Source organism: Austrofundulus limnaeus, unplaced genomic scaffold, assembly GCF_001266775.1.
Source record: "Austrofundulus limnaeus strain Quisiro unplaced genomic scaffold, Austrofundulus_limnaeus-1.0 Scaffold106, whole genome shotgun sequence".
NCBI classification, from domain to species: Eukaryota; Metazoa; Chordata; class Actinopteri; order Cyprinodontiformes; family Rivulidae; genus Austrofundulus; species Austrofundulus limnaeus.
The window spans coordinates 1,315,674-1,329,818 of NW_013952508.1; the positions used below are offsets into that span (position 1 = coordinate 1,315,674).

Sequence of the window (14,145 nt, forward strand, 5' to 3'; positions counted from 1 at the left end):
CACACACACACACACACACACACACACACACGTACACACACACACACACATCCAAGACGTCTTGGATGAATGAAAGCAGCGCCTCTTGACGTGTATTTGGGTTATTTTCTCAGTATTTGCGTTTTTCTCTTATTCTCAGGGTTTTTTAAACTCAGAGTTTTACATCTAAAAGAGCAGTTGTTAATCTGATTAAAGAATTAGTTCTGCTAAAGTCTGGTACGCTTGGTATGTAAGATTATAGAAATGTCTCTGCCCACTGCCTGTTAGTTGCCGTTTTAACTAATCCTTCCTCTGCCACTTTCTGAAGACCACAAACTGCAGGGGCTCTCGTTTGTTCTAATTATGATCCTGTAACAATTGTACAACATCTCTGTAGGGTTGCATTGTCTCTCTGATCCCCTGCAGGTCTGGGAGGTCTAGGTTGTCCTCCGCCGACTTTTGTTCTAAAGTTAGCTGTGTTTTTATTGGTCCAAAAATAACCAAAGTGTTTCCAGACCACGTCTGCATCCTCTTTTTATGTATTTGACTGGCGCACACTCAAGCGTTTATATTCAGTGGATTTAGCTCCTGTTACGCCGTGTCTATTTGAGGATCTATCAGTGATTTCACATTGACACAATATAATTACACCTGCATGTTTTTGCTTGGTTTAATCCCTTTTTAATTAACAGCTGTCAGTTAAATTAAAGTATTAGTTTTGCTGAAGTCATTGGCAACAAAACAATATTTTAAAATATTCGATTTGAAGTTCAACTGTTGTTGCCATCATCAAGTTTGTCCCCTGGTCATATAGTTCATTCATACAGAGAGGGTTTTTATTTATTTATTTTTATTTAATTTTTTTGTGAAGGTTAGTGATGGTTAAAAAGGCCATGGCAGTTGGTCAAATCATCTTGTCTACTGACATGTTTGGCAATTTCTGCTTTCTTTAAAAAAAAACACCAACAATCCGTGTCATAATTGACATAATTACATAATATACACTTCCCTTAGTTCTCTTTGTTGTGTTACAGACAGTTTAATAATGTGGAAGGAACAAGATGTCTAGTAAAATGACTTGGTGAGTAAAATACATGATGCAACTTTAGTGGTTTTCACTTCCCTTTTTAGAAACCTAAATGAAACAGAAAGAAATTTTGTAGAAACGCAGATTTTCCAAAGAACTTTAGTTCTGTGTGTTAGAAGATTATCACTTTTGTAACCTTATTTTATCAGCGTCTCTAGTATCATTTTGCTCCTTTGCGTGGGTGAAAGTTCCTAAAACAAAAGGATGTTTTAAATTTGATAAGGCGGGCTTGTTTTGACTTGATTGCTGTAGATGTTAGCCAAAAGAAAAACTAGCAGCTGAAGGCCATGAAAAGGCTAAATGCTGGCACATGACTACAACTTGTTAAAACATGTCACATAGTGGTCAGAAATGTGAAACATACCATCCTTTCTGGTTTTGGATCAGATTTTTGAGGGTAGTGATTGTGCTGATTGATGCTAACGTGCACAGAGTGGACGGACACACACTGAGCTCTCACTGCTCCTGTTGTGGATCGTGGTTTTAAAAGAACACATCACGAGGACTTAAATTTCCACCCTTGTTCTCTTGTAAAGCAAACACCTTGCTTGGTTTGGCGTGCTTTGTGCACCGAGGCTCGTGGGAAGTCTGATTGTTCTCGCCTGGTGACTGCGGTCACGTCAGCAAACCTGTGCAGGACACTGGAGTGGTTGTGTTTGGAGACAAGGCTGCCTTTCAGGAAACCTGGAGATGTTTTGACAAGGGGTGGGATGTGTTTCTGTAGAGACCACGCTATTCCCACAATCCAACATGTTACACTGGAAAGAAAATGGAAAAATTATAATTAATGCTCCACATGCAGTTTTATTTTACCTCTTCAGAATAAAAAGCTTTGAGGGTACAGTTTAACTGGTGGCTTTTTCAAGTCTAGTCTCATGATTTTTGCTTTATTTTTCTTTTTTAGAGTCCTGAGAAGAAGCCATGGACCAAGCAAGGTCAACCATTTCCAAAATTGTAAGTACAGCGAGTGTAAGAACCTAAATACCCAAATCACGAGTTGTGCATTATGGTTTTTGTTCCTTTAGCCAGAGGTTATTACCTCTGAGATTACTGGTAATATGTAACAAGTCCAGATTATTTATTTATTATCATGGAAATCAATCCAGAAGATACATCTCCATTAACATTTACTGTAAAGTAAGTACTGTGTCCGTGGCATCAAGATGTTGTGATAAATACAAATGCATTACTGGAAAGATAACATTAATAAGATATTTCATTAAAGAAAGCACACAGCTGAGATGAACAGTAGAGATATTCACCTGTGCAGTAACAGGAAGTGATGACGAAGAGGAACACCTGTACATAAACAGAGCCATGCTACAACGGCTAAAAACTGAGCATGGTAAATAATTTTTGAGTCCCTGTCAGAGAAATGAAGAGGAGTCAGAGTACATTTAAACGTCTATAACCTAAGGACCTAAATCCTGGTATGGACCTTAACATCTGCAGCAGGAAGGAGACATACCAGAATTATTCACTGAGTCCTACTTCAACATCACCTTCAACACATTTACTACAAATACAAAAAGTGGAAGAAGACATCTTAATATTTAAGATAATACCCAATTTTACCCATTTGGTCACATAACTGACACTTTTTTCATTTTAACTCCACCCAGGGCTGTACAGTGCGACATGTGGCACGTGCTATAAAAAAACTGTCTGTGTTATAAAAGAAAAAGACTTTGTAGCACTGGTGCGACAGCCGCTTTTTTTTTTTTTTCTGTCCGTCCGTCCGTAATTTTTGTAATGCGTTAAATTCCCGCATATAATAAATTCCAGCGATGTGTAATGTAGATGTTTGATTCGGACTGTTTTAAATGAAAACCCGTACCTGACTCGGTTCAGAAGACGAACAACAGACTCATCAAGAACTTTGAGACTTTAACCGTAGCGCCCAAAAATAACTTAAATGCACCGTCTGTGTTTTAACAAAAACTCTCAAAAAATACCAGCCGAAGCTGCTTTAGCCGCAGCTCGTGCTAAAAACTCAGAACTTCCTCCCCGCAGCTCTCTGCTGTGTCCTCACTGTCCCACACACACACGGTTGTTCTTCTATCCTTATGGGGACTTTGCATTCATTTACCAGGATTTTCTAAAGCTCATCTGACCCTAAACCTAGTCTAAACTTTATTTACCCCGTGATGTGGACCAGGACTGTTCTGGGCTTTTGTCCCCATAAGAAACAGTGGGTCCTCACCAGGCTGTTTGTACCGGGGAAATAGTCAAAAATTGTCCCCACCAGGCAGCAAAAACAAGTAGACACACCTCCTCCCCACTTCACTCAGGAACATTAACCCTTTAGATGCGTTAAAATGTAGAAAAACATTATTTTCATAGTGATTGGAAGTTTTTCTATGCTTGTTTTTATATTACACAACTGATATTTTGAATCTCTAAAAGTTAGTATAATTAGAACAAAGAAAAATGTGTATTTTGAATAACTGTTACAAAAGGGTGTTTTTTATTTTATTATTTTTTTAGGCATGAAGCTTCTTTACTCTTTATACGTACAGAGGAGATAAAAACAAACTTTATTGACTCAGACACTAACAGCAGATACAGTCAGAAAGAGTCAGATTATTTTGAAACTTAAAACCCTAAAAAGATGTTCTTGGACACATTTTGATCTGCAACATAACAAAGGGTCGAGTTATTCAGCAGCTCCTGCTGCAGACTTTACTACCTTTACTTAGAGCAGCTGAGGTTTTTCCAGGCCTCTTAATTCCATCCTGTTCTCTGAAATCACACGTGAGCGCGATGAAAGAGGGTCTCTGTTGGTGATTTCTGAACTGTCAGGGGGGAAATGAACATGTTCCCTGCTGTTCATCCATTTAGTGATTCTGTGTTCTTCAAAAGAGATTTAAACAGAACTCTGGACTAAGATAAATCTGCTGATCACTTACAGTAATATTAACTTAATCATAGTAAATCATTATTGATAACTATCATGAGGAGTCATTACCATTAAGATGTAACATAGTAATTAAATATTCACATATATGTAAATTTTTTATATTTGAATCTGAGCTGTATAAATCTGTTTTTTTAATCAAACAAGTAGCTCTTTGTGTTTGTCCCCTGAAGTAGCTCTCAGTCTCAAAAAGGTTGGTGACTCCTGTCCCACAACAATACTCACTATATTATTCACCATTCAGGCTTTTGGTTTTAGAGATTAGAACAGACATTTTATGCTGGTGCTACAACTTTTTGTTCTGTGCTACAAGATCAGCAACCTCTGTAGCACTGGCGCTATGAGCTAAAAAAGTTAACGTACAGCCCTGCCACCTTGTCATAGTGAAACAGGAAGCAAGAACAATGGATAATAACAGAGGGGAACTTCAGGTTTTTTTTTTCATACAAATTTAAGACTGTCTCTTTTGTTGGCGTCTCTGACAGTTTAACGGGGAGCCTCACTCCTACACACGATTTAATTTGACCCAAAACATGGAAGGAGACAACAGCCAGGTGGAGATGAAGCTGTCGTCGGACGTGGACGAGGAGGTCGGAGGAAACGGCGTGGGAGACCACCTCAACCACAACGCCAACGGCAGACCCTACATTGCTCAAAACTTTAAACACACCCCGAAGAACCTCTGCGTCATGGCGGGCGCCGCTCTCCTCGTCTTCATCATCGGTAAGATGCTGCTACACACGTTCTTGCTTTTTAATAAAACTAGATTTGTGTCTGTGATGTTGTCTCGGATCATAAATGTTGCAAAACTGAAACCGTGTCGGTTTCTAAATTGAATCCAACGATGCTTTCAGGGTGTCTGATTGGCTACGCAGCGTATCCAAAAAGAGCCGTGGCTCCTGTCTGCTCGCCCACCGTTCGTACGTTTGAAGACGCCGCTTTCCGTGAGACGGGCGCTGCTCCTCTGATGGACTGGGACGACGTCAAAAAGCTCCTCTCCCAAAAACTAACAGCCTCTAAATTAGACAGTGCCTTCAGGTGATTGGATGGCCTCCTGCTTCTCGTGTCAGTCTTTACTCTGCAGGTGTAAAACTGTCGGTCCTTCTTCTGTTCCAGAGAGTTTTCCAAAAGCAGCCACCAGGCCGGTTCTCCTCAAGATGAGCAACTCGGGGACAAAGTGTTCCAGAGGTTTAAGGAATACGGCATGAAAAGCTGGACTGATGAGCACTTTATTAGGGTTCAGGACCCCCCGTCTTCCGGATTTAACAAGATTGTTTACAAGGATGAGACAGAGGAACGTCTCAGGGGATTCCTGTCCTACAGCGGCATCGGATCAGTGAAGGTTAGTTCAGTAACAGAGACAACTGGATCAACTGGAATGAACTCTATAATAAATCTGTTGTTGTGTGTCCAGGGTGCAGTGCTGTACGCTTCTTACGGGCAGGAGGGGGATTTCAGGCTGCTGCGGGACAAGAACATTAACATGAACGGCCGAGTCATGCTGGTCAGAGCCGGAAAGATCAGCTTTGCTGAGAAGGTGGGTGGCTTTTAAATCCTGTTTATTTTGTTATCTGACAGAAAAAATGGTTGTAATGTTCAATATGTTAATATTTTTTTTCCCACTTTATGATTGCAGGTCGCCAATGCTGCCAAAATGAACGCCTCTGCTGTGCTAATTTACCCTGACGCCTCGGATTACTCTTTGGGAGAAGACATTGAGCTTTATGGACACGTGAGTGAAGCAGATCTAGTAAAAAGATTCATTTAAAGGGATCCCTGATTAGTTGTAACATTAGACTTTATTTAACAAACATATATTTTAACTGTAAAATACAGACTGTAAAAATACTGTAGGATGTTTAGTTTTTAAAATTTTAAACTAAAAGTTTAAAAATATATTACACGGACGGGGCCATTTTATTTACACGCAAAGCATTCTGGGTAAATGATGACGTGGGTAGTAGGGCATCAGTGCGAGGCTGCTAGCGAGCTATATCCACCCTGAAGGTTAATCTTGGACAATATCTGATGATCGACTCTTTTAAATGAAACCAGAGAGCGTTGACAGAGAGGAGAAGGTAGAAATGACTCAGCCTGGAACTGAAAATATGGATGGAGGACAACAGTTTAGCTTGATTGTCGCGCTAGCACCGAGCTAAAACATATAAGTTAAAATAGCGCTAGCGCGAAGGCTAACAGGCTAAGCTGAGGTTCTTCTTCCATGAAGCAGCTCTGTTGTCCTCCATCCATATTTTCAGTTCCAGGCTGAGTCATTTCTACCTTCTCCTCTCTGTCAACTCTCTCTGGTTTCATTTAAAAGAGTCGATCATCAGATATTGTCCAAGATTAACCTTCAGGGTGGATATAGCTCGCTAGCGACCTCGCACCGATGACCTACTACCCACATCATCATTTACCCAGAATGCTTTGCATGTAAATAAAATGGCTCCGTCCGTGTTAAAATATATTTTTAAAAATGTACAAAACTGAACATCCTACAGTATTTTTACAGTCTTTATTTTACAGTTAAAATAAATGTTTATCAAATAAAGTCTAATGTTACAACTAATCAAGGATCCCTTTAAGTCTGTTTTTTAAGTTTAAATGAGTTTAGGGCTGCCACAAACGATTATTTTAATAATCGATTAATCACCGATTGTTTATTCGATTAGTCGACTAATCAGATCATACTTTAATTGAAATAAAACATAGAGCTTATCACGTCAGAATGCAGCTGCTATTATATAACCATCGCTAGATTTTAGCTATATGCTAACTAAAAATAACTGCTGTGGAAGACAAGTTCTGCTCTGCAGATATTACACAGGTTTCTCTTTCATTTTCTTAAAATGATCCCACACTTTGAGCTCTGTTGTCAGGTAGCCATGATACCAGAGCCTGTCTGTATAATGTCTTGTGACGTCCACGGCCTACCCCAGTTACCACTACTGTGCATGTGTGTCAAGGACAGAAAGGCAGATGTGGCAGTGGAAGGTGTCAAAGCAGTTTGGAGAGAAAAACAAAGTAAAGAACAAAAAAAAAAAAAGAAAACGATTAATCGATTATTAAATTAGTCTTCGATTATTTTAATAATCGATTAGTCGTCGATTAATCGATTAATCGTGGCAGCCCTAAATGAGTTCAGTATAATCTAATCTGCAAACAAATTTGGTCTCCCCTAACTTTTTCATATTAATGCATTAGTCACATTAACAGCTTGCAGTTTAAGGAAACATAACTAACAAAACAAAAAGCTAAAGTTTTTAACTTCTCACTTTTGTGGATTCCATAAAAGCGCAGAAAAGATTAAATCTTTTATAATCTATAAATTTATAAATCCTTGCTGTTTTAAAATCTATGTTGTGGTCTCTTAGTAACATAAAAGGACGATATATAAAATCAGCCATGTTAGAGCGCCCTCTGCTGGATCATTGACAGACTCCTAATGATAGTTGAGTTTATAAACTACATTTTACATTTAAATAATTGATTTAGAAACTTGACTTTAGTTATTATCCATAATAAATGTCAATAGATGCAAGTTTAGTTTTGTCTTATTTACAAAAATAAATGTAATCTACTGCATGGTAGATCCTAAAAATCTCAGTGTTTATTCCAGTGGAGCCTGCTGTAATTACTGGTTCTGTTGGTCTCCTACAGGTCCATTTGGGCTCAGGGGATCCCTACACCCCAGGCTTCCCTTCCTTCAACCACACCCAGTTTCCTCCAATGGAATCTTCAGGCCTGCCAAAGATCCTGGCTCAGACCATCACTCGAGGCATGGCCGAGAGAATCCTGAGGTAACGTTGAGTCTCTTTGACCTTCGAGGATTTGTCTCGGCTGGTCAGCGTTAACGTCGTCGGTTTGAATCCCACAGTAAGCTGGGAGGTCAGAATCTGCCAGAAGGATGGGGAGCCTACAACAAACTGGGCAACGAGAACGACACGATGACCGTGGAGGTCAACAACATTCTGACCGAGAAGAAGATCAATAATGTGTTCGGGGTCATCAAAGGCTTTGTGGATGCAGGTGAGATCAAACTAAATCAGAGTGACGATTCAGAGTGTCGAGTACAGCGTGAATAATGACCTCTCACTGTGCTCAGACCGGTACGTGGTTCTTGGTGCCCAGAGGGACTCGTGGGGTCCGGGCTTTGCTTCGTCAACTGTCGGCACCAGTGTCCTGGTTGAGCTGGCCCGCTCCATCTCAGACATGGTGAAGAACGGTGAGTGGTGAATTCACAAAACAATTAAAAAGAAACGTTGCACATCTCACAATGAATCACACTACTGTAATTTAGAGATTATTCAGCACCCACAAAATAAAAAAAATGTCCACATTGTAACATGAGATATTTAATATTTACACAGATGTTACACATAGGAATACCTGCAGGGTTTTATCAGATAAAATCAACTCAGTGTGAGCTCTGAAGATAGAAAAGAGGAGCACAAAGTTCAGTTTTTCCTGCTCAACAGATGGGTTCAAACCACGGAGGAGCATTGTGTTTGCTAGCTGGAGTGCTGGAGCGTACGGGAGTGTTGGCGCCACCGAGTGGCTGGAGGTGAGAATGCAACGCTTTACAAAGCAGCAATAAAACATCTGAAATGATGTTTACACCCTCACATTTTTGTTTTCATTTGTAGGGATATTTCTCTTCCCTGAGCATGAAAGCCTTCACTTACATTAACCTGGACGGCATCGTAACAGGTACTCATTATTTATTATTATTTTATTGATTTAGAAATGTATTCATTTCATTTTTAACAATTATATAGAACAAAAACCTACTAAATTATGATGGGAACATCCTGTCACTTTGTAATTACATAATTATAGATTAGATTTTAAATATTGGGAGAACACCTGAGCTGCTTTAAAATTTTCTGGGTCAAATTAATGAATAAACTCTTTTTATTTTTAGGTCGTAATGGATTTAAAGTAGCAGCCAGCCCCTTGTTGTACACCCTGATTAAAAACACACTCAGTGAGGTAAATCTTTAGCAGTTCTGTTGTGTTTTTCTCTTTTGTTATGTCAGGTTATTATAATGATTGTGTGTAAAATGTTTGTGTTTGTAGGTGACAAACATGGGCATATCGCTCTCTAATCAGTTTGCAAAAAGTGACTGGGAGACAAATATGTATGTTTACAAATAAATATCAATGTTTTTCATTTAAAAAGCATTTGACTCTTAAATGTTCAGGCTTATTTTAAATGTTCCCTTGTTTATCTTTTTATTCCTAAAGTCTGGAGTCGATGCAGCTGGATAATGCTGCGTATCCTTTCCTGGCCTTTTCTGGCATTCCTTCACTTTCATTCAGGTTCACACCTGGCAACTCAGTAAGGCTCTCCTCCTCACTAGAAGTGAACTTCATGTGAGTCAGCATCTGGGTAATTAATGCATCTCTCCCTGTTTCCAGGCTCAAGACTACCAGTACCTCGGCACGATGCTGGACACCCAGGAGAAACTGAACGCTGCCACATCCACCCAGGTTCCTCAGCTGGCTGAGACGGCGGGCCGCTTTGCAGGTCACATAGCTCTGAGGCTGGTCCACGATCACCTGCTGCAGATGGACCTGATGAAATACAACGACATCATACGTTCCAATGTGGTGAAGATCAATGCCAAAGTGAAGCAGGTTCAAAGGGTGAGTTAAGAGCTGTTTATTTGAGTTTTTATAAAGTATTCAAGATCATTTTGTCTTCCGTATGTTTTTCAGCACGTATTTGTTCAGCTCCTTCAGGACAACCTGACTATGACTTTTAGTGTTTCAGCAATTTATACTTTTTGAGAGGTTTAGTTTTCTGTCATGTTTTTCTCATTGAAAATGAATGAAGCTGTTTTCAACATAGGGTTGTGCATAATCGTATCGTGTGCAATTAATCATCAGAAAAACATTAATCGATTATTTTTTGGCACTTGACGATTAATACGATTAATGCACCAGGCATTAATCTGCTGCTCGGTGCTCCTCTCTGCTTCAAATATGATGAACATTAAAAAAAAACGTTCTGTAATTTATTTATCTATCAACACAATTTAAAATTTGACGTACAGCCTGAAGTCTAATTTTGACACAATTTGGAACAATTTTTATCTTTCCCACTAAATTGATCATGTGACCAGGACATAAGGATATCCAGGGACTCCAAGAGATTAATCGTCAAATTAATTATCGGCTAAATACCACAATTAATCGTGATTTTTTTTTTTGCCAATTTTGCCCAACCCTATTTCAACATCCTTAAAACCCTTTTATGTTCAAAAATCTGTACGATACTTTTTACCTTTTGTTCTAGTTCTGCTTTGTTTTACTTTGTTGTGCTAATTTCAGCTTCCTTTGGCTTTTTTGCCTATTTTATTTTATTTTTTCTGCCTTTTTAGCTATCATTTTAACCTTTTCCACTATTGTTACACTAATTTCAACTGTTGGTGCTTCTTTCATTTTTTTCTGTTTAATTCAGCAAACTTTCTCTTTCTCTTTCTGTGTGTTAATTTCTGCTACTTTTAAACGTTTTTAGGATAATTTAAGTGTTTTTAGCTATTCAGCATTAATCTTTAAGCATTAAACATTAATACTGCATTTTCACAGGAAATGCAAATTCTCTAGGTTTTTATTTTTTTATTTGTTTTTTATTTTGTATGGGATAAATTTTGTACCAGCAGGAATTGAATCTGAATGTGCATAATTTGAAATTGAATGCACTGGTTTGAAAATAAATGTCACTATATTGAAACTGAATTTAAAGTTTTGAATTTGAATGAGTTTCCCTTCTGTAATGTAACAGTTGATGCAATCCACAGTAAAAGTGACAAAAACAGACAGTTGTTTTATTGCAGTGATTAATTTTACCTATAGAAAATGTTACATTTACATCCCGTCATGGATCAATCAGCAGCAGCATCTGATCAATATGTGATCCATGATGTGATGTAATTTTACATTACAGAAGGAAACTTCAGCAAAGTGAAACATAAATCTGTGGATGTGTGACACAAAAACCTGTATTTTGGAACAGAAAGTGAAAGTAGTCAAACTGAATTTTTAATAAACCAAAATACAGTTTCAAAGCAAATTAATTCAGATACAAAACTTTAAATTCTGTTTCAGTTTAGTAAAATTCATTTTCAGTTTTCAAATTACGCACATACAGATTCAGTCTGACCAATTCAAGTTCAATTCCTGCTGGCACAAGGTTGAACCCATACAATACGGTGTGATTTAACTGACTGTCACCAGTGTCTTGTAAAGGCTCTAACAGAGCTCTGGTGTGTGTTGGTCCAGATGCAGCCCAAGCTGTTGCCCAAGGCGCTGACAGTTCAGTGGCTGATCCAGGCCTCAGGTTCCTACAGCCGCGCCTCCCGCAACCTGGCCAAGGACATCCAGAACAGCGACCTGGAGGACGTGGAGATGTGTCGCATCATCAACGACCGCATCATGACGGTAAGAGCTCCGACTCATTCCACACAGGAGAATTATTAGTTCTTACAAAAGATGAAGACTTGATTGTTTTTCATCAAATTAGTGTTTAAAATGATTTTAACTAAAGCGAAGTATCTGTTTGGTGATAAACAGGTGGAGAAGAACTTCCTGTCGCCCTACATCTCTCCCAGAGAGACGCCTTTCCGCCACATCCTGCTGGGCACAGGCTCCCACACCCTCAGAGCTCTCACCAGCCACCTGGACGCTCTGAAGACCGACAACCCCGACGCCAACGGCAGCCTGTTCCTCAACCAGTTTGCCCTGGCAACGTGGACCATTCAGGGCTGCGCCAACTCGTTAGCAGGGGACATCTGGGCTCTGGATAACGAAATTTAAAAAAAAGCTCCCTCCTCTCCTCGTTCACGGGTCGACCGTCCTCAAAACCAACAAATTAAACCCAGTTTTCCCACATTAATACGTCCATCCCACACCTGTGTTCAGTTCTCACTGAGATTCTCTCAGGTCTAAAATGATCTCACCAAAGGACTAAAACCTGAAACATGAGACACTTGATTGTATCAGTCTTTGGTGCTACCTTTGAATATGCATATTATGTGACAGTACTACTTAAACTAGTGTTAATTTAAACATTTCCTCATGACATTAGTGAAGCTGTGTGCCGGCTCAGATAACCAAAACACAAAAAGGCAATAAATCAGCTCTGCACGGCGGCTGTGTCTCCTCTGCTGAACCCTAATAATAAAGTCTGAGCAGCTTCATGTTGGTAACTATTAACCCTTACAGTGCTGGATTTATTTTGGGCATGTCTTATGTTCAGAAGGTGCTGAATTGGCCAAATACTTGAGAGCGACGTCGCTGCCGCGGCAGCAGCAGACTTCAAAGAGAACGTCCTGTTTTTTTATATGCAATCAGAATCATTCACCTCAAAGGGTTTGGAGCTAATCCGAGGGTTAGGTCTCAAACGTGTGGCACTGAAACAAAAATCCTGTTTTTATTTATTGTTTTTAATTTATCAGTGGCAGGGTTCACTATAAATAGATTTTTTTAATGTTGTATAATTATCGGGAGCAGTGCCTTCCATAATTATGACAGTTATACTGTCGAAGTGACAAAAGCAGCATCTGCTTGAAGAGGTGTACATGTGGACGACGGCCTGCGCTGACGCCGGGGGTCCTCGGGGGGGGGGTGTTAGGACCGGCCCTCAGACACATGTACACTTCTCATTGTGACGGCATTATCGGGAGCAGTGTTTTCCATAATGCAGAAGAAAAGAAGGTAGTTTTTGCCTACCAGTGTGTGTCCGTATCGGAGGCAGTGCCCTCCATATTTCACTGTAGGAGTGGATGGGTTATTTTCTTATCGGGGACAGTGTTTCCCATAATGTGTACATACAGTCCATCAAACACACAATCCTCTCTCTTCTCCTGTCTCTCTTTGTCTGAAAGAAAAGAATGAAAACGTGGGACCAGTGTGAGAACAGCTGTGGTCCAGCATCAGAAACCATCTCGTCTGGTTTATTGTAGTTTATCATTTCTGATTCAGGCTTCTGCTTCTTTATCTTTTTTTTTTTTTTTTTTCTCAGATTTCCTGGTGCCTTTTTGCTTTGACTTTATTTTAAAGCTGAGATTCTTAAGTTTAACTCTTAACGAGGTTTGGGAAGTTGAAAAATTGACTGGTTTTTATGTTTGGGGTTTCTTTTTACTGTTACTGTTGTAAAACTTCTGTTACAACTTTTGAGATGAGATTATTAAAGAAATTAAACTAATTGGTTTAATTTTAAAACATGTCAGTTCACATTTTTAGTTTATAAAAGTGATGTAATTATTCTGAAAGAAATGAAATTAACTCAAGTTTATTGAATTGACAAAGGTTTAAAAATTGTGAAAATGCTTTTTTTTTCTTTTACTCTTTTGTTGTTTTAATCTGAACTTTTTGTTAGAATAAAAGTTACATCTTAACTTTGGTGTAATCATTTTCTTTTAAGTGATATATATTACAGCAGATGTGAATAAAGTACTTAAAATAAGTAAAAATACTTGACTCTGCTAAGAATATACAGTATTACACTGATAATGAAAGTACTTAAATCATAAGTTACTGCTCACAATAATCAGGAAAGTAAAAATACTTTTATACCCACTCTATGAAATACTGTTGAATTAACCAAACTAAGTCGAGAAACTTACATTTAATTTTAAAGAAAATATGCAAACTGCTTTATATTTCCTCTGTTTAGTGGAACCAGTTGACAAAACTTGATTCAGAAAACTCAACTTCATTTTCTAGAGTATAAACAGCTCATTTGAGTTCAGTCATATTTAAATTCATATATTTTAATATTCGTAACATTTAACTAGGTGTTCATTTCAAAATAAAAGTATGTTTTGTACGTAACAAAAATAAAAGTACAGTATAAGGATAAAAAGTTTCCGGTTCTCCATAAAAAAATACTTTGTAAAATAAAATAAAAAATCCTCAAAAACATTACTTACTCTACAGCTCTGTATTACAGGTTATACAGCAGGTAAAACAAGTATTGAACACGTCACCATTTTTCTCAGTAAATATATTACTAGAGGTGCTAATGACATGAAATTTTCACCAGATGTCGGTAACAACCCAAGTGATCCATACATACAAAGAAATCAAACCATAAATGTCCAGAAATGAAGGTATTTGTAATAAATTACACACACACACACACACACACACACAC

At 38.6% G+C, this 14,145-nt stretch overlaps 1 protein-coding gene across 1 annotated transcript in view; it reads left to right on the top strand.

Moving 5' to 3' along the window:
* tfr1a (transferrin receptor 1a) overlaps positions 1-13,387 on the top strand; it is a gene marked incomplete at its 5' end in the record, with an annotated part of 15,469 nt that extends 2,082 nt beyond the window's left edge. Inside the window, 17 exon segments of the mRNA XM_014013832.1 lie at positions 1,971-2,020; positions 4,469-4,706; positions 4,838-5,021; positions 5,100-5,325; positions 5,398-5,520; positions 5,620-5,715; positions 7,644-7,783; positions 7,861-8,012; positions 8,089-8,208; positions 8,462-8,547; positions 8,630-8,693; positions 8,908-8,975; positions 9,063-9,124; positions 9,231-9,324; positions 9,405-9,632; positions 11,271-11,429; positions 11,562-13,387. Of these exon segments, the coding sequence (XP_013869286.1) occupies positions 1,988-2,020; positions 4,469-4,706; positions 4,838-5,021; positions 5,100-5,325; positions 5,398-5,520; positions 5,620-5,715; positions 7,644-7,783; positions 7,861-8,012; positions 8,089-8,208; positions 8,462-8,547; positions 8,630-8,693; positions 8,908-8,975; positions 9,063-9,124; positions 9,231-9,324; positions 9,405-9,632; positions 11,271-11,429; positions 11,562-11,804 (2,316 nt within the window). The 3' untranslated portion in view covers positions 11,805-13,387.
* Positions 13,388-14,145: the final 758 nt, after the last annotated feature.